Here is a 25,011-nt window from a genome sequence, read left to right as displayed (position 1 = left end):
ATGGAAAATCGACCAGGGATGAAGGAATTAAAATCTGTTCACTGTGCAGACAGGCCAAAAGGTACAGATGCTTCTCACAAAAGTAGAATATCATCAAAAAGTTAATTTAACTCAGTTCTTCAATACAAAAAGTGAAACTCGTATATTCTATAGAGTCATTACAAGCAGAATGATCTATTTCAGTTGATTATTTCGGTTAATGTTGATGATTATGTCTTACAGCCAGTGAAAACCCAAAAGTCATTATCTCAGTAAGTTAGAATAATTAACACGAAACACCTGCAAAGGCTTCCTAAGGCTTCTTTTACACTTGCGTTGATTTTGCGGCCCCAATAGATTTCTATGGGGCTGCAATTATCCACGGAGTGCTGTATGGCCGTGAGGGCTGTATTTACGGCCGTGAAAAAAGATTGAGACTGCTCGATCTTTTTAACGGCTTACGGACACGGCCCCCTTTATAAATCAATGGGGCCTCGTGACTTCTGGTTTTGTGGACTGCTGTTTTTTTCCCCAATACTTTTGCTATATTATTGGAAACCCGAAAAACGGCGATCCGCAAGTTTTTTGACGTCCGTTATTACGGCAGACTGAAAATTGCGTCAATACAGCCCGCAAAAAAGGCCTGCAATAACTGGCCACAAAAAACCTGGTAAATGTAAAAGAAGCCTTAGTGTTTAAAAAGGTCCTTTAGGCTGTTTCAGTAGGTTCCACAATCATGGGTAAGACTGCTGACTTGACAAATGTCCAGAAGACAATCATTGCCACACTCCACAAGGAGGGTAAGCCACAAAAGGTCATTGCTAAAGAAGATGGCTGCTTACAGAGTGCTGTATCCAAGCATATTAATGGAAAGTTGAGTGGAAGGAAAAGTGTGGTAGAAAAAGGTGCACAAGCTACCGGGATAAACGCAGCCTTGAAAGGATTGTTAAGAAAAGGCCATTCAAAAATTTGGCCATTCACAAGGAGTGGCCTACTGCTGGAGTCATTGCTTCAAGAGTCACCATACACAGACGTATCCAGGACATGGGCTACAAGTGTCACATTCCTTGTGTCAAGCCTCTCATGATAATAGACAATGTCAGAAGCATGTTACCTGGGCCAAGGAGAACAAGAACTGGACTGTTGCTCAGTGGTTGAAGGTGTTGTTTTCAAATTAAAGTAAATATTGCATCTCATTTGGAAATCAAGGTCCCAGAGTCTGGAGGAAGAGTGGGGAGACCGAAAATCCAAGCTGCTTGAGGTCTAGTGTAAGTTTCCATAGTCAGTGATGGTTTCAGGAGCCATGTCATCTGCTGGTCTAGGTCCACTGTGTTTTATCAAGACCAAAGTCAGCGCAGCCGTCTACCAGGAAATTTTAGAGCACTTCATGCTTCCCTCTGCCGACAAGCTTTTTGGAGATGGAAATTTCATTCTCCAGCAGGACTTGGCACCTGTTCACAGTGCCAAAAGTATCAATACCTGGTTTAAAAACAACAGTATCACTGTGCTTGATTGGTCAGCAAACTTGCCTGACCTTAATCCCGTGGGGTATTGTCAAGAGGAAGATGAGACACTAGACCCAACAAAGCCGAAGGCTGGTATCAAAGCAACCTGGGCTTCCATAACACCTCAGCAGTGCTACGCTGTATTGATGCAAAAGGAGCTCCGACCAAGTATTAAGTGCATTTAGTGAACATACATTTCAGTAAGCCAATATTTCGGATTTTAAACTCCTCTTTCAAGCTGGTGTTATAAAGTATGCTAATTTAATGAGATAATGACTTTTGGATTTTCATTGGCTGTAAGCCATAATCATCGACATTAACAGAAATAAACAATTGAAATGGATCACTCTGTTTATAATGACTCTATATAATATGCAAGTTTCACTTCTTGTATTGAAGAACTGAAATAAATTTAACTTTTTGATGATCTAATTTTGTGAGAAGCACCTGTATATGATGGAGGTTGGACAGGTACAACACAGTGATTACCATCCATGAGGGGTATGGATGCATTGTATTGGAAATGCTAAGCATTAGCCACAGACAAGTCAGTTTTATCTGTAAAAAACCATGGTGCCAAAAATGTGCTGCAAAAATATATGAAAATGTCCAAGCCACATTGATATCTACTGATTTTCCATATTGTTTAATCTCTAGAGGTTAGATGCACAATGTACCGCATATCTATAGGAACATATATATGTGTGTGTATGTATATATATATATATATATATATATATATATATATATATATATATATATATATATATATATATATACATACACACATATATATACAGTGGGGCAAAAAAGTATTTAGTCAGTCAGCAATAGTGCAAGTTCCACCACTTAAAAAGATGAGAGGCGTCTGCAATTTACATCATAGGTAGACCTCCACTATGGGAGACAAACTGAGAAAAAAAAATCCAGAAAATCACATTGTCTGTTTTTTTAACATTTTATTTGCATATTATGGTGGAAAATAAGTATTTGGTCAGAAACAAAATTTCATCTCAATACTTTGTAATATATCCTTTGTTGGCAATGACAGAGGTCAAACGTTTTCTGTAAGTCTTCACAAGGTTGCCACACACTGTTGTTGGTATGTTGGCCCATTCCTCCATGCAGATCTCCTCTAGAGCAGTGATGTTTTTGGCTTTTCGCTTGGCAACACGGACTTTCAACTCCCTCCAAAGGTTTTCTATAGGGTTGAGATCTGGAGACTGGCTAGGCCACTCCAGGACCTTGAAATGCTTCTTACGAAGCCACTCCTTCGTTGCCCTGGTGGTGTGCTTTGGATCATTGTCATGTTGAATGACCCAGCCATGTTTCATCTTCAATGCCCTTGCTGATGGAAGGAGGTTTGCACTCAAAATCTCACGATACATGGCCCCATTCATTCTTTCATGTACCCGGATCAGTCGTCCTGGCCCCTTTGCAGAGAAACAGCCCCAAAGCATGATGTTTCCACCACCATGCTTTACAGTAGGTATGGTGTTTGATGGATGCAACTCAGTATTCTTTTTCCTCCAAACACGACAAGTTGTGTTTCTACCAAACAGTTCCAGTTTGGTTTCATCAGACCATAGGACATTCTCCCAAAACTCCTCTGGATCATCCAAATGCTCTCTAGCAAACTTCAGATGGGCCCGGACATGTACTGGCTTAAGCAGTGGGACACGTCTGGCACTGCAGGATCTGAGTCCATGGTGGCGTAGTGTGTTACTTATGGTAGGCCTTGTTACATTGGTCCTAGCTCTCTGCAGTTCATTCACTAGGTCCCCCCGCGTGGTTCTGGGATTTTTGCTCACCGTTCTTGTGATCATTCCGACCCCACGGGGTGGGATTTTGCGTGGAGCCCCAGATCGAGGGAGATTATCAGTGGTCTTGTATGTCTTCCATTTTCTAATTATTGCTCCCACTGTTGATTTCTTCACTCCAAGCTGGTTGGCTATTGCAGATTCAGTCTTCCCAGCCTGGTGCAGGGCTACAGTTTTGTTTCTGGTGTCCTTTGACAGCTCTTTGGTCTTCACCATAGTGGAGTTTGGAGTCAGACTGTTTGAGGGTGTGCACAGGTGTCTTTTTATACTGATAACAAGTTTAAACAGGTGCCATTACTACAGGTAATGAGTGGAGGAAAGAGGAGACTCTTAAAGAAGAAGTTACAGGTCTGTGAGAGCCAGAAATCTTGATTGTTTGTTTCTGACCAAATACTTATTTTCCACCATAATATGCAAAAAAAATGATAAAAAAACAGACAATGGGATTTTCTGGATTTTTTTTTCTCAGTTTGTCTCCCATAGTTGAGGGCTACCTATGATGTAAATTACAGACGCCTCTCATCTTTTTAAGTGGTGGAACTTGCACTATTGCTGACTGACTAAATACTTTTTTGCCCCACTGTATGTTCCTATAGATATGCGGTACATTGTGCATCTAACCTCTAGAGAGTAAACAATATGGAAAATCACTAGATATTAGTGTTGAGCATTCCGATACCGCAAGTATCGGGTATCGGCCGATACTTGCGGTATCGGAATTCCGATACCGAGATCCGATATTTTTGTGATATCGGGTATCGGTATCGGAAGTGTAAAATAAAGAATTAAAATAAAAAATATTGTTATATTCACCTCTCCGGCGGCCCCTGGACATCAGCGGGAGGATCCGGCGTCCGGCACGGCTTCTTTCTTCAAAATGCGCGCCTTTAGGACCTGTGGTATGACGTCCCGGCTTCTGATTGGTCGCGTGCCGCCCATGTGACCGCCACGCGACCAATCAGAAGCCGCGACGTCATTCCTCAGCTAAAGTCCTAGAATGAGCGCCTTCTAGGACCTGAGGAATGACGTCGCGGCTTCTGATTGGTCGCGTGGCGGTCACATGGGCGGCACGCGACCAATCAGAAGCCGGGACGTCATTCCACAGGTCCTAAAGGCGCGCATTTTGAAGAAAGAAGCCGTGCCGGACGCCGGATCCTCCCGCTGATGTCCAGGGGCCGCCGGAGAGGTGAATATAACAATATTTTTTATTTTAATTCTTTATTTTACACTTTAATATGGATCCCAGGGCCTGAAGGAGAGTTTCCTCTCCTTCAGACCCTGGGATCCATGAGGATACATTCCGATACTTGATGTCCCATTGACTTGTATTGGTATCGGATATCGGTATCGGCGATATCCGATATTTTTCGGGTATCGGCCGATACTATCCGATACCGATACTTTCAAGTATCGGACGGTATCGCTCAACACTACTAGATATCAATATATATATATGACGTTTTCAATTGACCACTAGGGGGCGTTACACATACAGCCAACCTGCCTTATGAAATATCAGATAATGACACATTACCACTATGGCAAACCTAAGATCGATTTTATGTTACTTCCTCTTAATGGAATTTAGCAGGGTAAAAACATATGAAATGAAATTTAAATTTCTCTGTGCTATTCGGCCGGTGGGCAGAACACAAATTTATCTGCAGTATCATTCTTATTTTGTCATTAAAAAAGAAATGAATGCAACAAGCTACAATTATATAAAGTCTAAAGGTATGTTTATCACCTATGCACAGGATGTCTAATCTCAGCCACCCAACAATCATGATGGGGGGGGGGGGGGGGGGGGGGGGGTCCAGATTCTCTGATATTTTTCACTTGGGTTGGGATTAAATGATTTTTGTTGTTAAATGTATGCAATGGGGGTAAAAATAATTTTTGCAATTTGGTATCATTATACACTTTACACCATTTTCCTCCTATAACTTCTGTATTATATTGTTGCTGGCTGCAGATAGTTACTGGTGTTGGACACATTCTCTTTATTGTAACGTATGTCATGATTTTGTGGCACTTACTATTATATAGATAATGACAGGTTCTCTTCCTGCTCTTGTTAGTGTAACCTTCCTTACACACTGCACAGATCTCTTGTCCATACAATGGCTGGTGGTGGAGGAGCAGTGACCAGACCTGTCCGTCAGCCTCCTCCAACCTGACATGAAAACTGCTTTTCTATTGGAGGAGACTGATGGACAGCCCCTTTAATTAGAGTGACATAGATGTGCATGTTTGTTGCCACTCCACTGTATACCACTTTCTGTCATTCCTGTAGACAGGACCCATTCTTGTATTAAGCATGGACCTCAATGGTCAGACATTTATCTTTTCTGTATATGGACAATAAATGTCCCTCATTGAAATACACTGCTCAAAAAAATAAAGGGAACACTAAAATCCCACATCCTAGATATCACTGAATGAAATATTCCTGTTGTAAATCTTTATTCATTACATGGTGGAATGTGTTGAGAACAGTAAAAGCTGAAAATGATCTACGTAAATCACAACTAATATCCCACGGAGGTCTGGAGTTGCAATGATGTTCAAAATCAAAGTGGAAAATAAAGTTACAGGCTGATCCAACTTCAGTGGAAATGCCTCAAGACAAGGAAATGATGCTCAGTAGTGTGTGTGGCCTCCACGTGCCTGTGTGACCACCCTACAACTCCTGGGCATGGTCCTGATGAGGCGGCAGATGGTCTCCTGAGGGATCTCCTCCCAGACCTGGACTAAAGCATCTGCCAACTCCTGGACAGTCTGTGGTGCACCGTGATGTTGGTGGATGGTGCGAGACATGTCCTAGATGTGTTCAATCAGATTCAGGTCGGGGGAATGGGCGGGCCAGTCCATAGCTTCAATGCCTTCATCTTGCAGGAACTGCTGACACACTCCAGCTACATGAGGTATGGCATTGTCCTGCATTAGGAGGAACCCAGGGCCAACCGCACCAGCATATGGTCTCACAAGGGGTCTGAGGATCTCATCTCGGTACCTAATGGCAGTCAGGCTACCTCTTGCGAGCACATGGAGGGCTGTGTGGCCCTCCAAAGAATTGCCACCCCACACCATTACTGACCAACTGTCATGCTGAAGGATGTTGCAGGCAGCAGATCGCTCTCCACGGTGTCTCCAGAGTCTGTCACGTCTGTCACATGTGCTCAGTATAAAACTGCTTTCATCTGTGAAGAGCACAGCGTGCCAGTGGTGAATTTGCCAATCCTGGTGTTCTGTGGCAAATGCCAAGAGTCCTGCACGGTGTTGGGCTGTGAGCACAACCCCCATCTGTGGACGTCGGGCACTCAGACCATCCTCATGAAGTCAGTTTCTAACCGATTGTGCAGACATATACATTTGTGGCCTGCTGGAGGTCATTTTTCAGGGGTCTGGCAGTGTCCTGCTGCTGGGTTGTTGCCCTCCTACAGCCCCCTCCACGTCTCCTGGTGTACTGGCCTGTCTCCTGGTAGCGCCTCCAGCCTCTGGACACTACGCTGACAGACACAGCAAACCTTGTCACAGCTTGCATTGATGTGCCATCCTGGATGAGCTGCACTACCTGAGCCACTTGTGTGGGTTGTAGAGTGCGTCTCATGCTACCACGAGTGTGAAAGCACAACCTACAGTACATTCAAAAATGACCAAAACATCAGCCAGAAAGCATTGGTACTGAGATGTGGTCTGTGGTCCCCACCTGCAGAACCACTCCTTTATTGAGGGTGTCTTGATAATTGCCAATAATTTCCATCTGTTGTCTATTCCATTTGCACAACAGCATATGAAATTGATTGTCAAACAGTGTTGCTTCCTAAGTGGACAGTTTGATTTCACAGAAGTTTGATTTACTTGGAGTTATATTCTGTTGTTTAAATGTTCCCTTTATTTTTTTTGAGCAGTGTATTTCCTTCAGGGGGCTTTTTTCCTTCAGATTATGCCCTTATTGCAGTCATTGTCATGATTGGATTGAGCAGCAATACAATAGCCATCCTGTATTTGGATCACTGTTTAATGTGTAAGGGGGCCTTTAGAGGCGGATTTGTGAGGTCCAATGCACTGCAAGTCAAATAGCCCATTACTATAAGTCTCTATGAATTCCCTGCAATGCGTGTTCTCCACCATCTTCTGCATGTAGTTTTGTTACATTTTCTTCTAATTTGTTGGCTATATCAGTGATTACTGAAAGTATGGCTAATGCCAGTTGTTCATAATGATTAAAAATATATTGTTTAATTCTCCTTGTATACGATCAGACATTAACCTGAAGACAAAAGTAGGTGTCTAATGCTATTCTAAGACTACTCCCCTAGAATACTAACACCTTTAATTATATTTTGTGCTTTACAAGTGAGGGCAGGTTAAGCATCAAAAAAATGATTAATACATTCATAGATTAAGAAGTGAGATTATGGAAGTGTAGAGTGAAAACATGGAGTTCATATGTATTATCAGCATCAGATGAGTATAGCAGAAGCTGGTATCGTTTACAATGAGAAACCCCTTTTTTATGAATTCTTTCATGCGATGCACAAAGAGTTCACATAAGGCCATGTCTACACGTTCAGTTAACTGAGAATCCATTGGCAAGTTTGTTCAGATGAGTTAATAACTTTTATCTCCCTTCTTTTGAGCTCCTCTCAGCTGGTTTATGACCTCAGTGTTCCTTATCTTCCTTCTTCTGAACTCCTCTCAGCTGATTTATGACCTCAGTGTTCCTTATCTTCCTTCTTCTGAACTCCTCTCAGCTGATTTATGACCTCAGTGTTCCTTATCTTCCTTCTTCTGAGCCCCTCTCATCTGATTCATGACTTCAGTGTTCCTTATCTTCCTTCTTCTGAGCCCCTCTCCTCTGATTTATGACATCAATGTTGTTTATCTTCCTTCTTCTGAGCTCCTCTCAGCTGATTTATGACCTCAGTGTTCCTTATATTCCTTCTTCTGAGCTCCTCAGCTGATTTATGACCTCAGTATTCCTTATCTTCCTTCTTCTGAGCTACTCAGCTGATTTATGTCCTCAATGTTCCTTATCTTTCTTCTTATCTCATCTCGGCTGATTTATGACATCAATATTCCTTTCTCTTCCTTCTTCTGAGCTCCTCTTTGCTGATTTATGACCTCAGTGTTCCTTATATACCTTCTTCTGAGCTCTGCTCAGCTGATTTATGACCTCAATGCTCTGCTAAATTTCCATGTAGTCATAAATCAGCTGAGAGGAAGAAGAGCCCATTAGAATTATAAATTCTTCTGTCAAAAACAGCTCCATGATGGATAAAAATGTGTCCCCAAAAGGTGTCCATTTCCTTTAAGAAAAGTGGTGCTCCAAATACTAAAAATACACTGAGGTAACAGCTACTCAAGGTTTAACGATCCGCATAGAAGGGATTTTGTTAAAGGGGTTGTTCAGCTTTTAGCTGCAAGTCTGCAGTCATTCTATGTTTTGTCTTGTTCAATACATTTGCATTGAGTAAGACTGCACCCATGTAGTCGGCACGTGACCCCATGTATACAAATCACATACTTGCCGTGTCGCGCCTGCCGCTGCCAGCTTGGGAGAATCCTCACAGCATGCAGTGTGCGCGCTGTGAGAATTCACAAGTCTGCAGTGAAAATTAGTAGCTTAAAGAGGGACAGCCCCTTTAAGGGCAGTGGTGCTGTGGAACTACAACTGGTTTAAAAAATGGATAACTTGGTGAAAATTCTTTCAGTACAGAGGTGTGGATGCCTTTTTAGTAGCTATGTTAAAATAGTGTGTAAAAAAAACGGCTTGAGATGCATCATTAATCCACCTAAAATGAATCAACTTGATGGACTTCTTTTTAAGACTGACCCTACTTTTGGTTTTCACGAAGTTTGCTGCTTCATTGTTTTTAGATCTGTTATTCAGATGTTTCAGTAGCTACTGCAGTTATAATTAACAGCATTTCATAAGTTTTTACACTTTTATTGACAAGTCATCTACCTTACGCAAAGACCGAATATTTACAGTGTTGTACCTTATTTCTCAAGACTGCTGCACATCACCCTGGTAGTTGGGTATCAGCTTCTGGGCCAAATCCTGACTGATGACAACCCATTCTTGTCTAATCAGTGCTTTGAGCTTATCATAACTTCACTGTTTTTTGTTTGTCCACCACCTTTTGAGGATTGACAGAGGTTCTCAATGGGATTAGGTCTGGGGAGTTTTTTGAGGCCATGAACTCCAAATTACAATGCTTTGTTCACAGAGCCACTTAGTTATCACTTTTGCCTTGTGACATGATGCTCCGTCTTGCGGGAGAAAGCATTGATCATCATCAAATTGCAACTGGATCATTGGGAGAAGTTTCTCTTGGAGGCTGATTAGATGCCATTCTTTAGTAATGACAATGCTCTTAGACCAAATTGTGAGTGAGCCCCCTACCTTGAATATAAAAACTGCCTCAAACCTAAAAGGTCCCAGGATGCTTTATTGTTGGCATGAAACAGGAATAATGGTAGCACTGACCTCTTATTTTTTGGACAATCATTCTTCCAGATGTTCCAGTCTGAAGGGGGCTTCATCAGAGAGAATAACAACCACAGTCCTCTGCAGTCCAATCCCTGTACTTCCTTGCACAATGTCAGCCTGTCTTTGATATTTTTCTTGGAGAAAAGTGTTTTTTCTTGCCGCTCTTTACACCAGACCAGACTCCATAACCCTTTGCTTCACTGTACATGCAGATGCACTGACACCTGCCTGCTGACATTCTTGAGCAAGTTCTGGTCTTGTGCTGAACCAATCCCCTAGCTGATTTCTCTTTAGGAGACAGTGTTGGCCCTTTTTGGATTTTCTTGGACACCCTGAAGCTGTCTTCACAGCAATTGAACCTATCTCTTTAAAGTTTTTAATGATCTGATAAATTGATTTGGGGACAACTTTACAAGTAGCAATGTCCTTGCCTGTAAAGTCCTTTTGATGCAAAGCAATGATGACTGCATGTTCTTCCTTATAACTATGATTAACAGTCTGCTCTTATCACTCTATCATACTGATTGAATTATATCAACTGCCTTGTTCTCATTAAAAAAAACTTTTTCCTGAGCCGAGAAGATCACTGAAATGTTTCTCAACGCCAGTCATCAAGGTCCACCAACAGATGTTTTCAGGATCTGCTTACTATTGAACAGCTGATGGAATTATCTGCTGTGCAATACTAAGGAAATACTGAAAACATGGTCGGTTTGCTTGACTACAGGAATTGTGGAACACTGAGCTAGAGTTAATGCAAGTTGCCACTATAAAAACTGAAGCAGCAAACAATGTGAAAATCAAAAATTGGGTCCAGCTCAACAATGTTGGCGATCACTGTAATGTTAAGATTACTGAATTTGATATTGAATAGTGGCCCCCTAGACGCTCAGCACTGGTGACATGCAGACACAGGACGTTCTCGCCTATGTTGAGCACAAGTTGTGCTGTGATGATCTAAATATCAATATAAATCTACTGACTCAAAATTTGCTCCCTAATCTGAAAGTAAAGAACCTTCATGAATCAATTCATAAAAATAACTAAGGTTCCGATTCATGAAGACCAGTGATTTTCCTGACAAGGGGGTGTGGTGGAGTCAGATGCTCCAGATTCAAGAAGCCTCTTTATAAATCTGACGCATTTGCCGAGTGGTGGGCACTTCCATTCCCTACGCCAGAAATCTCACTCCAGTCATGGACTGAGAGGAGTGAGATTTCTGGAGTAATAAACACCACAGCTCGTCATGAATTAGACAAACTATAGCGTCATACCCCGCCTTACTACGCCCCCGTTCCAGCACCTTGCATTTTGGAGGAGCTCGGTGAAACTGGTGTGGAAATGCCAAAATTCGCAAAATTTGGATTCAACTTTAAGGGTACCGTCACACAGTGCAATTTTGATCGCTACGACGGCACGATTTGTGACGTTCGAGCGATATAGGTACGATATCGCAGTGTGTGACACGCTCCTGCGATCCGGGACTCCGCTGTGAATCGTACGTCGTAGCACATCGTTTGAAACTTTCTTTCGTCGTCTAGTGTCCCGCTGTGGCGGCATGATCGCATAGTGTAACAAAGGTGTGCACGATATTGTATACGATGTAAAGGGCGGAGGAGTTGGCTACGTAGGAGCGCTGAATTCTCCACCTCCCAAGTGCTGATTGGGCGGTACAATACTGTGCGCTCATTCGACAAAGGACTATTGTTCCCAGCGGATAAAACCGGAGCTCTCGAGCGCGCTATTCATTTCTCTCTGTAGCACGTGCTGTAAACAGAACTCCTAAATTCGCTGGATTTCCTGGACTTTTCTTCTACTACTAGACTTTTTCCGCAAAAGGTATGTATAACGCTTCAGCGTAGCATATGTTGCGCTTCAACGTGGATAAACGCTGTAGCGTGGTCGATTGTTCCTTTATGGAGAGTAGGGTAGGCCTGAGAACCTCAGGTACACAGCTGTAGCGTGGCCCAATTAATTCTTTTACAGATCGAGATGGTTGACTGCCCCATTTAATACCAGTAGTAAAATATATAGTTATTAGATCAATGGTCAGAACATTGTTTTGTAAGCACGTGTATTTATTGTTCGTTTGATTTCTTTTTAGGAACTATGCTCACTTCCGATGAGAGTTCTGTTGTTGCTGCTGCCCTGGTGTTTCAGGCAGCACGTCTCCAAGAGGAGAGACGTCCTAAACGAAAATGTCGCATGTGGACCCGGAGCTGGCTGCAGAAAAGATCCTCATTGTCACACATGGGTCTCATAAGAGAGTTACGTGACAATAACCCTCATGATTTCAGAAACTACCTTCGGATGTCGGAGGAATCCTTCAAAATAATACTGTCTGCTGTTATGCCACTCATACAAAGGTGTGATACGCCGATGCGTGCAGCCGTGCCCGTGGATGAAAGGTTGGCGGTGACACTGCGGTTCCTGGCAACAGGAAGGTCTCTTCAGGATTTGCAGTTTTCCGCTGCTGTTTCCAGACCTTTCCTGAGCGTTGTGATTCCGGAGACATGCGAGGCCATTGTGCGCAGCTTAAGGCATTATATGGAGGTACTACTATATTTTATTGGCTGCTGTGTTATGTCGATATATTATACTAGCTATTTAACCCGTTCTACGCTCTGTTTACGCGCATTTCTATTGGTATATGTTCTACATCCTATCATGTGCTGCTCCCATCCTGCGTCCCCATTCAGACATGTGCTGCTGTGATCCTGCGCCTCCATTCTGACATGTGCTGCTACCATTTTGCGGCTCCATTCTGATATGTGCTGCTCCAACCCTGCGCCACCCTTCTTTTATTTGATGCTCCCAACCTAATTTTATTGATTATATAATTTAGATATATTGTTTAGCACCCCCTCTGAGTCACCGAAGCCATCTGATAAAATGGCTGCCTGCATACTCAGGGTTGTTGACTTTGTTATACCCATACTGCGCCTCATTCACTGTAGGATGTCCACATGAGAGTGTATGTGCATAATATATTTGACCTAATTTGTACATGTTTCCTTCTCATCTTGCAGTTTCCCAAGACGGCGGATGAGTGGAAGAGGATTGCTTCCGATTTTGATGAGCTGTGGCAGTTTCCAAACTGCGGTGGTGCATTAGATGGAAAGCATGTGCGCATCACGCAACCAGCCAACTCTGGATCCTTCTTTTTCAACTACAAAGGATATTTCAGTGTGATCCTCATGGCCCTTGTCAATGCGAACTATGAGTTTGTCGATGTAGATGTTGGCATGAATGGTCGAGTCTCCGACGGTGGTGTTTTTGAACACACTTCATTTGGGGAAAGCTTGAGGAACCATGAACTGCTGTTGCCACTAAATGAAGACACAAAAGCAAACCTAAATTTTGTCTTCATCGCTGATGAAGCTTTCCCTCTTCATCCACATTTGCTGAAGCCATTTGCACAGAGAACACTCACACCGGAGCGCAGAATATTTAATTACCGGTTGTCGAGGGCCCGTCGTGTGGTTGAAAATGCCTTTGGGATTATGGCAAATCGGTTTAGAGTGTTCCACACAGCTATCAACTTGAAGCTGCCGTCTATAGACTTTGTGGTTTTGGCATGCTGTGTGCTCCATAATTTCCTGAGACGTCATGATACGAGCTCCTATTCTCCTCCTTCGTTTATTGATGCAGTGGACGCAAGAACCGGAGATATTGTGCCCGGGGAATGGCGTACACAACCTGATAATTTTACAGCTCTTCAAGCACTTGGATCTGGCAGGCAGGCAGACGATGCAAGGGACTGTCGCGAAAAATACTGTCAGTACTTTAATGGTTCTGGAGCTGTACCCTGGCAGGATCGCGCCGTATAAAAAAAAAATTTTTTTTGCTTTGCTGTCATATAAACCTCTCTAACTTAAAGTAAATGTGATGCCTATTAAATGGTGCTGTTAACCCTTATAGCTTGGTAAACATTAAAGAAAGAATGCGAAGATTTTTGTTTTTTTTGGTAACAATTTCTTGGTTTAAAATTAATTAACAACTAAATATAACATAACCAAAAAAAAAAAATTATCTCCTTCCACGGCCCAAGAGGTGTCGCAGCGTCACGCCCTGCTGCTCTACTTGAGCCTGGAGGAGCGCTGCTGTCTGCTGCAGGAGCGCTGTTGTCCGCTCCAGGCGCAATTGTCTCGCCAGGAGCTCTCTTACGGTGGGCGGTTCTGTGGATAGAAGAGGTTGGAGAACCAACGTTGAATCCGCTGAAAATACATCTCGACCTCTGTGGCAGGACCAAATTTTGTGTGTTGTAAATTTCTATTTGGTCTGGCACCACAGGGCAATGTTAATTTTATTAAATTTTACAGTTTTAGTTGTCTATTGTGACATCCAGCAGAAAACCACTCGTATTATGTTGATACTTACGGAGAAGGGACGCCGGTTCCTCATTGTCAGAACCAGAGGTGCTAATTTCCCATCCCAGCGATCTTGACAGTGCTGCAGCACCGAAAAGGAAATAATAACAGATCTGGTTAACTATGGAACACGCCGTTGGGAAGCGCTCGCTGTTTTGGTCACTTACGTATGTTAGCTTCTGGGGAGAATGGCGCCGACCCGGGGGAGGAAGAGGAGTGTCGGAAGGGAGGTGTTGAGGGTGGTGTAGGGGTGCGAGGCTGTCTGGTGGAGGCGTGGTAGGCCGCTGTGTCATTACTGCGTCTGTAATGTATTCAAATATTACCGCTACCCTCTTATGTCCCTTATGCAGTTGAAAAACTGTAATCAATGATTGTTAACTTACGTGACGTCCCGGGCTCTGGGCTCCCGCTGGTGGTGGATGCTGTGGTGCTTCTGGCAATGGCAGGTACCTGTTGCCGCCGCTGTCTCTCTACACATAAAGTTAACAAACGCAATCTTTAAATACACATGTAGAGTGCTGCAGATCAAAGCTAACAATATACTGAAACATAAAATTTATATAACACTTCACAGGGGTGCGAGGGTGCATGGTCGCAACAGATGGTGGAGGCGTGTTAGGCCGCTGGGTCATTACTGCGTCTGTAATGTCTTCAAATATTTCAGCTACCCTGTTATGTCCCGTGTGATGTTAAAAAAAATGCAATCAATGATTGTGAACTTACGTGATGTCCCGGACTGTGGGCTGCCACTGGTGTCTGAAGATGTGGTACTGGTGTCAATGGTGGGTCTCACTTGCCGCCGCCGCTGTCTCTCTACACCTAAAGTAAAGAATCACAATGTTTACACACAAATGTTGAGTGCTGCAGATCAAAGCTTACAATATACTGAAACATAAAATAGAGATCACACTTTACAGGGGTGCGATACTCTGACATGTCTGTGGGCTCTGGTGTTCAATGGTCTTCCTGTCTTTGGAAAACGTATCATTTCATCAGTAGGCCACCCTCCTCCGATAATATTTTTGGTCAATTGAGAAACTAAAAATTACGGACATCTTAATAATTTCAAGATGGTGGTTGAGATTAGGGAACCCGACAAGTTTTCTCACGGACAACGCATATTCTGCTTGGAAAATAATTAAATTTTTAAAAAACGGGGCATGTGTTTTAATGCATTTGAGGTGAAGTTGGCAACCATGAGCGCAAGCCTCCCTCACAAACCCCCCCCCTCCGGACAGCGTGCATCTCCCAATCCCCCCATACTAGTACTTGCCTCGCCTTGCCTTCGCACGCAACTCAGCAAACATTTGTGGCGTTTTATAGCGGAGGTCAGCATAATTTTTCCCGCAGTTGAAGCTGACTGCGGCAGACGCCAAACCTCCTCTCCATCATTCTGGCTATGTGGCCAAGCACTTCCCGCTTGTGGATGTGTGGGTGGGCAGGGCGGCTTTCCTGACCCTCATAATCCAGGGCATCCATCTGACTAATAAAAAAAAGGAGCTCTGGCTGCCCCAGAGGAGCAGAACGCAATCTCGCCGCCATTTTAGATGGAATGACCCTGAACAGCAACGCCCACAGGAGGAGCTTGACTACGCCGTCCTGCCGCCAGATCGGCTTCGCAATAGCGTTGCAGTTTATGGACAGCGTCACATTTGTGACGCATGAGCGGTACGGAATGAACGCACAGAGTAAAAGCCGTTCGAAGGATGGTTATATAACGCCGGAGCGTCACGTAATGTACGCTCGTGGTCTATGACGGCGTGATGACGTTACAGCGTTCCGGCGTGCCTGCGCTAGCTTGTTTTGGATCCCTGACATCCTGATAATGGCTGCCAGTCGCCGTGATCCTCCTATGGGCATCCCAGAGCTCAAGTTCCTTATTGGAACAATGGATAGGATGCAGTATGAAACAACAGGGCTGGTGCTGCACCGCAACCAGCACAAGGACGAAGTTGTCCGTGTGGTGTCTGAGGGCCTCAGGAAGCGGTTTGGGATAACTCGCAGTAAGGCCCAGATTGTGAAAAAATGGGGCGATCTGAAGTCCAAAAGCCCAGAGCGCCTGCAGGAGCTTCGCAAGGAGATTCGCAGAGGTCAGTACGCAGGTACCCAAAATTTGGGCACGCAGAAGGGTTAATTGGGTGATTCATGGGAATGGGGGGTACGCTGCATGGATTTGCATAGGCCTTTGGGCCAGTATGAACGTTGCAGAGCCACAAAGTGTCACAGCTATGTGGCAGTTTGAACGTTGCAGAGCCACAAAGTGTCACAGCTATGTGGCAGTTTGAACGTTGCAGAGCCACTATGTGTCACATCTATGGGACAGTTTGAACGTTGCAGAGCCACTATGTGCCACATCTATGGGACAGTTTGAACATTGCAGAGCCACTATGTGCCACATCTATGGGTCAGTTTGAACGTTGCAGAACCACTATGTGTCACAGCTATGGGGCAGTTTGAACGGTGAAGAGCACTATGTGGCACAGCTTTCTGCTGACCAAACTTTTTTTTTTCCTTCACAGAGGCCAAGAGACAGCGCCGCCGCCACAAGGCTTCCCACACGGCCTCTTCTGTCCCAGTGCCCTCCGGGTCAACAACAGATCCTAGTAGGTTCATACAATAATGTGATGAGGATTTGGTGGCAGGTCCCCTCGATCCCCCCCTCCCCCACCTGTAGTCACTGTTGCCATTTATGTTTAAAATTTTTTATTTTTTTCCCTTCACAGAGGCAAAAACACAGCGTCGCAGCCACGAGGCTTCCCTCACGGCCTCTTCTGTCCCAGTGCCCTCCGGGTCAACAACAGATCCTAGTAGGTTCATACAATAATGTGATGAGGATTTGGTGGCAGGTCCCCTCGATCCCCCCCTCCCCCACCTGCAGTCACTGTTGCCATTTATGTTTAAAAATTTTTATTTTTTTCCCTTCACAGAGGCAAAAATACAGCGTCGCAGCCACGAGGCTTCCCACACGGCTGTTCTGTCCCAGTGCCCTCCGGGTCAACAACAGATCCTAGTAGGTTCATACAATAATGTGATGAGGATTTGGTGGCAGGTCCCCTCGACCCCCCCCCCCCCCCACCTGCAGTCACTGTTGCCATTTATGTTTAAAAATTTTTATTTTTTTCCCTTCACAGAGGCAAAAACACAGCGTCGCAGCCACGAGGCTTCCCACCCCGCCTCCGATGTCCGTGCGCCCTCAGGGTCAACGGCTCAACACCCTAGTAGGTTCACACAATAATGTGATGAGGATTTGGTGGCAGGTCCCCTCTTCCCTCTTCTAAAACATTATTTATTTATGAATGTGACAGCACCTTTTTTTCCATTAAAAGAGGCAAAGAAACAGCGCCGCCACCCCGAGGCATCCCAGTCACCGCAGTACTGTCCCCCTGATGCTCTTCCGGGCTTCTCTCTTTCGGAGAATATGTCCCCAGACGAGGTCTTGCCACGTAAGTTTTCCCTACACGTTAAAGATTGTCACTCACTGCCTCTCTCTATGTAACCCTGTACAGCAAGGGCCGTTTCAGAGCCTTCCGCCGCCTCAGATGTTTCATTCATCCTGTACGCTATTATGGGGATGTGATCACAGCCCACTATCAGGATAATACTGTGGTATTAATGTTAGGTTTTTATGCTTTGTCACCAACAGCAGCCGGCAGTGTGACCATCCTGGATGTAAAAGCCAGGATTGAAAGGCTGTGCGAGACTCTGGCGCACATTCACAAGCAGCAGAATCTGGCAATCGTAGAGTTGCAGAAGATAAAGGACATGTGCCACCAGTTGTAGGGGGGACAATACTAAATAGTATTACTGGTTTTAAAAATGTTATGTTGTTAAATTAAAAAAAATTATTTAAACTAATATTCATTTTTTCTTTGTTTTAGTTAAGTTTACATTAGTTTGTTACGTTAATTTGTGCCCTCATACAGTGCTGTGATCGAGACACACCAATCAAAAAGTAGTGATAGAATTTCTAACAAAAGCTTTTATTTGAAACATTATTTTAAAAAGACAATATAATAAAAAGGAATGTAAAAGAAGTGAGGCAATCACATATTATGATACGACGATTGTTCCGGCTGATAACTTTGGTGCCTGATGGGCGAAGCCATATGTGAAGGTATTGGCGTGTAGGAGTTATTAGGGGGTGGCTGGCCGAACTGGGAAACGTGAGCATTGTGTCGCATCGATGTCTGACACTGTGACCAACCATTGTAATTTGATGGCTCTGTCCGCTGTATTGGCCGGGAAGAGACCAAACAAGTGTTCTTGTCCAAATCGCCATCTGTACCCTTGTTTACTGCTTCCATAATCAGACGCTCTGCTAGTGTTCTTTGGTTCTCGTCCATTTTGGCCAGTTTGTCAACCACATAGTGTCCAAACCCCTGCAACGCAGGGCTAACATTGCTTGTCAACACCTTCTTTGCTAGGCTCAATAGTTCATGCGAGGCGTCTGAGGTGGCTTTCCGTTTTCTTGGACCTTGCCTCGATTGAGTCCTGGCAGGTGCAGCCTCCACTAAATCAGTTGTCGTGCAGTCCTGTGAACAGTCCAGTGTACTGTCCTGCGCACTGTCATCCTGGGGGGGAAAAAAAAAAAGTTATGAACCCGGCAACAAAAAGTTGTACCACCATAACCGCATCCAAACTATATATTCGTAGTAGGTAAAAAAAGGTTATAATATATTTTAAGCTTAGTAATATTCTTTAACCCTCCCTTTTATTTAATACTTTGAACTACACTGTTCTGACTGCTAGGGGAACCTGATGAATATTTTATAGTCTAAATAGTCTCAACAAGAGTACATCGGCAGCTTGAAGCGATACTATTTTCTATATTGCTTAGATGGTATGGTTTAGAAATATCGCCATTTCATACATATTAAGTTCCCCATATAATACTTTACTGCGACAGGGTTACTTATGTGTACATGTTTTTGTAATAACTTCAAACTGATGTGATAATCAGAAGTATAAAACATAAAATGCAGAGAAAATTTAGGTAATTATAGGACACATTGGTGAACTTTTGTCCAAAGAGCTACTTACTTGTAGCCCTTGTGACTCCTCCTCGGCGTGGTTCTCCGAAACTATTTGTTCCACAGGTGCCAACAAGCGAAGACACGTGGAAGTCCGTGGCACCTCTTGGTCCCTCAGAAAATTAAGATGTTCAAAATACCAAAGTTTTGGCACTTAAACATCTTCAGTGGAAGCTCCGGACCTTGTAGTCTGAAGAACCTTGTTCAGCTCCTTCCTCCACACCGTGCGGAGCGCCTGGATTTTCTTTTTAATAACCGCTTCGTTTGCTGCCTCTTCTGGTGCATGACGATTGTAAAGCTCAATGAGCTTTAAGTAACCCTCCCTCCTCTTTTCCCTGTTACAATAGTCTGCAGATTTGATTTTCCAGAGGCAGGGAAAAGACTGGTAAATCTCGATGAAATCCCTGATGAACTCCACACGATTTGACATCTGAAAAATAATTATAAAAAAAAATTACACGGTTGACAAAGAGTCCTTTAAACAATACTTGTGCCAGTGTGCCAAACGCTTAACAACAGCAGCCACACAAAGCGCTCATGCCTACCATCGCTTGTTCCATCTGCCACGCCATAGGCCACCATAACCCAAAACAGTGTACCGCCCGCTTCCCTACAGCAGCCACACAAAGAGCTCATGGTGACCATACATTGTACCATCTGCCACGCTGTAGCTCACCAGACACAACCGGTCATAACCAGTCACAACAGCGTACCATCCGCATCGCTTCAGCGGCGGAACAAAGCGGTCATGCCGACCAAACTGCGTTCCATCTACCACGCTGTAGCCCACCAGTCACGACCAGTCACAAACAGTCACAACAGCGTACCATCCGCATCGCTTGTTCCATCTGCCATGCCATAGGCCACCATAACCCAAAACAGTGTACCGCCCGCTTCCCTACAGCAGCCACACAAAGAGCTCATGGTGACCATACATTGTACCATCTGCCACGCTGTAGCTCACCAGACACAACCGGTCATAACCAGTCACAACAGCGTACCATCCGCATCGCTTCAGCGGCGGAACGAAGCGGTCATGCCGACCAAACTGCGTTCCATCTACCACGCTGTAGCCCACCAGTCACGACCAGTCACAAACAGTCACAACAGCGTACCATCTGCCACATTGTAGCCCTCCAGTCACAACAGTGTACCATCCGCTTCGCTTCAGCGGTGGAACGAAGCACTCATGCCGACCATACAGCGTTCCATCCACCACGCCCAAGCGGTTTACATACCTCGAAGCAGCGGTGCAAAGCGTGGTATATTCAGCGCAGTACAAAATTCCAATGTCCAGGTCCACCAAGTGTCCAAGTACGAAGTGAAGAAAGGAAATTTTGAAAGCAGTGAGGTGGCATTGGGAACAATAGCGCTCAGGTGACAAAATTTTCAACCAATTGTGTGCACAGAACCTTTGGCCTATCAGCACACTAGCTAGTAGCACAACACGCCCCTAGTGAACAACGTCACGCACAGATTATGCAAAATTTGCTCTGAATCGTCTTGTGTGACACGACCGTACGACTGTCCCATACGACTTCTACATCGCAAATACGTCATGATTTTATCGCTTCAGCGCCGTGCATCGTGTAGTGTGACCGCAGTCTACGATGTTTGAAACGATAATTAAGCGACGATGCAACGTCACAAATCGTGCCGTCGTAGCGATGAAAATTGCACTGTGTGACGGTACCCTTAGATGTACAGACCAACACTTTACTGCACTGTTCTACAGCCTGCAGATCTCCAGCTATTGCAATCAGCAGCATTATTTCAGGGAGGATGACTCATGCAGCTCCAAATTTCACCAGTATATATTGGAAATTAGACCCACTCAGACAATATTTAACCCTTTAACGGAGTCGTATATCCGGTCCTGTTTACCACCTTGGCGTATGTGCACATGATGTCTTTTACAGATGGTTTCAGCTCCAAAAACGATGTGAAAAAGAGGCAAATGCAAGCTCAAAAGAATGAACATATGTATTTCTATGTAAAAACGACATGCCGTCCATATATTCAGTCTTCTGAACATATTTTAACCTCTCAAGTTTCCAAATCCAATTTGTTAAAAGTCTTCAGGCATTTTTCTGCATTTCTTCATTTTTTACTGCTCTGAAGATGCTTTATACTTTACAATACAAATCAATGAGAAGCCACAAAAGACACCCAGTGGATGCCCCTCTTTTTGAACGTTTTGCCAGCGATGCTTCAATAACCGGTAGCAGCTTCAGCATTGTTTAATAGTCAAAAATAATCTGGAAAACGGCAGTTAAAAAAGCACCCCAAAAGCTATGGAAAAACCCTAAAAAAACGCTGCACTGCGGAAATGTAAAAAAAAAAATCTTCAGGAAAAATATGCCGACATTTCCTGAAGCGTCTTCTGCTTGAATAGCTCAGATGGTTCACCAGCCTAAAAAAGGACTGTGTGTGTGTGTGCACATACCTTTAACTGTCCCCTCTCTTCTTGTTTTCTCTAGGTGAACCTTTTCTCCAAGCATATGTTTGTGGGTCAACTTGATGTTTTTTATGCAAAATGTAACACCAATACACAGAACAGTCAGAATTAAAATCCCATTGGTTTAAAGGGGTTGTCACAGCAAAATATAACTTTTCTCAGTGGACGATATATGTGAAAAATATCAAACTCACTCATGGTTACCTACTGGATCCCACCTGGATTCAATGTAGGCTGCTGTGGTCTGTTATTGGCTACAGCACTCAGCACATCAGATGCACGCCTCTAAGTCATTTCACCACTGCAGTCAATCACAGGCTGCAGTGGTCTACCAGCTGGTTGAAAGGTGATATCACCGCTTCCTGTATCTGTGCAGACCACAGAGTGGCCTGATCCGGATTCAGGTGGATGACGGTTGATGAGCTTGACCGAGTTTAATTGTTGCATATTGTCGATGGGGCAGAGTGTTATTTTGCCCAGACAACTCTTAAATAGCACCCATACAATGAAGTATCACCTATTAGGCTCTGTTCATTTGTCATCTGTTTGTAATGGATCCTGTATTTAAAAAAAAAAGATTTATTATAAGCAGAGCAAAAACAAGCACCTAATGGAAACCAAAGTTTCAGTTTTTGATTGGATCCTCTTTTTTTAAAAAAAAATGGGGACTTGATTGAAAATACTCACTTTGGTTTCTGTTTCGCATACTTTTCTCTTCGGTTTTGTAAGATCCATTATTAGGGCTGTCTCTGAACACTGTGTCAATAGCTTGCATGGTGCTAAAATCGGATCCATTAATGCATGACCTAATGACCTCCCGTTATGATCCGTTTTCCATAGACATCATTCTTTAAAAAAAAGTATCAGTTTCGTATCTGATTTTTGGCCGGAGAAAAAAGTTGTGAATGCAGACAGCAGACGGAAAGGAGGCAAAAGGGAGATATTTTATGACCCTTTCATTTCCATTCAAATAAATGAGTCCTGTGATGGAACATTTTATTTTTGTTTTTATGATCCCAAAACCGATCCAAAAAGCGAAAATAACTTCTGGCATGAAAGCTTTCACTCACTGAAGTGTTGCCTTATCCCACAGAACATATTTACAAGCATAGTCCTCACTATTGCACTGATAACACAGTTATCCTTATTGCACAAAGACCCACAAAAAAAACGTTGGCTTACCACACAATATCTGTAAACAGAACAGTCATACTATCCCACTGACAACAGCTCTCTCCTCCATCATCTTTTGGAAACACCCAAATGCAGAGCATTCATCTCTATTGTACCAAGGACATGCTCACACAAATTGTTATCCCTATAGCACCAACTCCACCCAAACAAAAGGCATGTCATTTACGTTTACAACACTCAAGCATTGTGTGCTCCAAACACCCTACGCTCCAAGCATCGTACGCTCCAAGCACTGCACGCTTCAAGCACTGTACGATCCAAGCTCCGTATGCTCCAAACACCCTACACTCCAAACACTGCATGCTCCAAGCACTGCACGCTCCAAGCACCTTACACTACAAACACCCTATGCTCCAAGCACTGTATGCTCCAAACACTGTACGCTCCAAACACCATACACTTCTAGCATTGTACGCTCCAAGCACTGTACGCACCAAGCACCATACACTACAAACACCCTATGCTCCAAACACTACGCTCCAAACACGTACGCTTCTAGCAGTGTACGCTCAAAGCACTGTATGCACCAAGCACTGTACGCACCAAGCACTGCATGCACCAAGCACTGCATGCTTCAAGCACTGCATGCTCCAAGCACTGTACGCCATAAACATTGTACTCTCCAAAAACTGTACGCTCCAAGCACTCTGCCCTGCAAGGACTGCATGTTCCAAGCACTGCACGTTCCAAGCACTGTACACTGCAAGCACTCTATGCTCCAAGCGCTGCACACTATAAGCACTCTACACTACAAGCACTGCACATTCCAAGCACTCTACGCTCCAAGCACTCCAGGCTCCAAGCAATACGCTCCAAGCACTGTATGCTCCAAACATTCTGCGTTCCAAGCGCTGCACGCTCCAAGCACTATACGCCATTCATTGTACAATGCAAGCATTGCATGCTACAAGCACTCTACGCTTCAAGAACCGTACGCTCCAAGCACTCTGCACTGTAAGCACTGCATGTTCCAAACACTGCATGTTCCAAGCACTGTACACTGCAAGTACTGTAGACTTCAAGCACTGTACACTCCCAGCACTCTACACTCCAAGCACTGTACGCACCAGGCACTGTACCCACCAGGCACTGTACCCTCCAAGCACTGGACGCTCCAAGCACTACTCTCCAAGCACTGTATACACCAAGCACTGTATGCTCCAAGCAGTCTACGCTCCAACCACTGTATGCTCCAAACATTCAGTGCTCCAAGCTCTGCAAGCTCCAAGCACTATGCGTCATAAGCATTGTATGATGCAAGCACTGCATGCTCCAAACACTTTACACTCCAAGCACTGTACGCCATAAGCATTGTACGATGCAAGTACTCTACGCTCCAAGCACTGTATGCTCCAAGCCCTGTACACACCAAGCACTGCACGCTCCAAGCACTGTACACTGCAAACACTGTACGCTCCAAGCACTGTAGGCTCCAAGCACTGTACACTCCAAACATTGAATGCTCCAAGTACTGCCGTCTCCAAGCACCGTACGTTCCAAACATTCTGCACTCCAATCACTGCACGCTCCACGCACTGTATGCCATAAGCATTGTACGATGCAAGCACCAAATGTTCCAAGCACTGTACGCTCCAAACATTGTATGCTGCAAGCACTGCATTTCCAAGCACTGTACACTTCAAGCACTGCACGCTGCAAGCACTGTTCCCTCCAAGCACCGTATGCTCCCAGAACTGCATGCTCAAGCACAGTATACTTCGAGCACTGTACTCTTTAAACACTTTACGCTCCACGAACTGTACACTCCAAGCACTCCAGGCTCCAAGCACTGTACGCTCCAAGCACTGTAAACCATAAGCATTGTACACTCCAATGACTGCATGGTCCAAGCACTGTATGCTCCAAGCACTGCACGCTCCAAACACTTTACACTCCAAGCACTGTACGCCATAAGCATTGTGCGATGCAAGTACTCTACGCTCCAAGCACTGTATGCTCCAAGCCCTGTATGCTCCAAGCACTGCACGCTCCAAGCACTGTACACTGCAAACACTGTACGCTCCAAGCACTGTACACTCCAAACATTGAGTGCTCCAAGTACTGCCATCTCCAAGCACTGTATGCTCCAAGCACCGTACTCTCCAAACATTCTGCACTCCAAGAACTGCACGCTCCACGCACTGTACGCCATG

The 25,011-nt window shown here is 44.3% G+C and overlaps 1 protein-coding gene and 1 long non-coding RNA gene across 2 annotated transcripts; one reads left to right on the top strand and one right to left on the bottom strand.

The window, feature by feature from the left end:
• The first annotated feature begins 11,928 nt into the window (after window positions 1–11,928).
• On the top strand, window positions 11,929–13,738 carry LOC138641384 (uncharacterized). The gene is made up of 2 exons (XM_069728924.1): window positions 11,929–12,359; window positions 12,836–13,738. Exons 1-2 carry the CDS (start codon window positions 12,012–12,014, stop codon window positions 13,634–13,636), a joined length of 1,149 nt encoding a protein of 382 aa, XP_069585025.1. The 5' UTR covers window positions 11,929–12,011; the 3' UTR covers window positions 13,637–13,738.
• Window positions 13,739–13,814: 76 nt separating this feature from the next.
• LOC138641383 (uncharacterized) lies at window positions 13,815–22,899 on the bottom strand. The gene is made up of 6 exons (XR_011313808.1): window positions 22,847–22,899; window positions 14,900–14,995; window positions 14,560–14,646; window positions 14,344–14,477; window positions 14,187–14,258; window positions 13,815–13,984 (listed from the first exon to the last, which is right to left on the bottom strand). It is a non-coding gene; the product is annotated as an uncharacterized lncRNA (long non-coding RNA).
• Between the last annotated feature and the right edge of the window lie 2,112 nt (window positions 22,900–25,011).

This window comes from Ranitomeya imitator, chromosome 6 (assembly GCF_032444005.1).
Source record: "Ranitomeya imitator isolate aRanImi1 chromosome 6, aRanImi1.pri, whole genome shotgun sequence".
NCBI classification, from domain to species: Eukaryota; Metazoa; Chordata; class Amphibia; order Anura; family Dendrobatidae; genus Ranitomeya; species Ranitomeya imitator.
This window is presented reverse-complemented; position numbering and strand designations above follow the sequence as displayed.

What these genes read in the sequence shown, in the direction of transcription:
- LOC138641384 (XM_069728924.1), top strand. Translation starts at nt 12,012, where the DNA reads ATGTGGACCCGGAGCTGGCTGCAGAAAAGATCCTCATTGTCACACATG. An exon ending in GCTTAAGGCATTATATGGAG is followed by an intron (nt 12,360 to 12,835) that starts GTACTACTATAT and finishes CTCATCTTGCAG; the next exon opens with TTTCCCAAGACGGCGGATGA.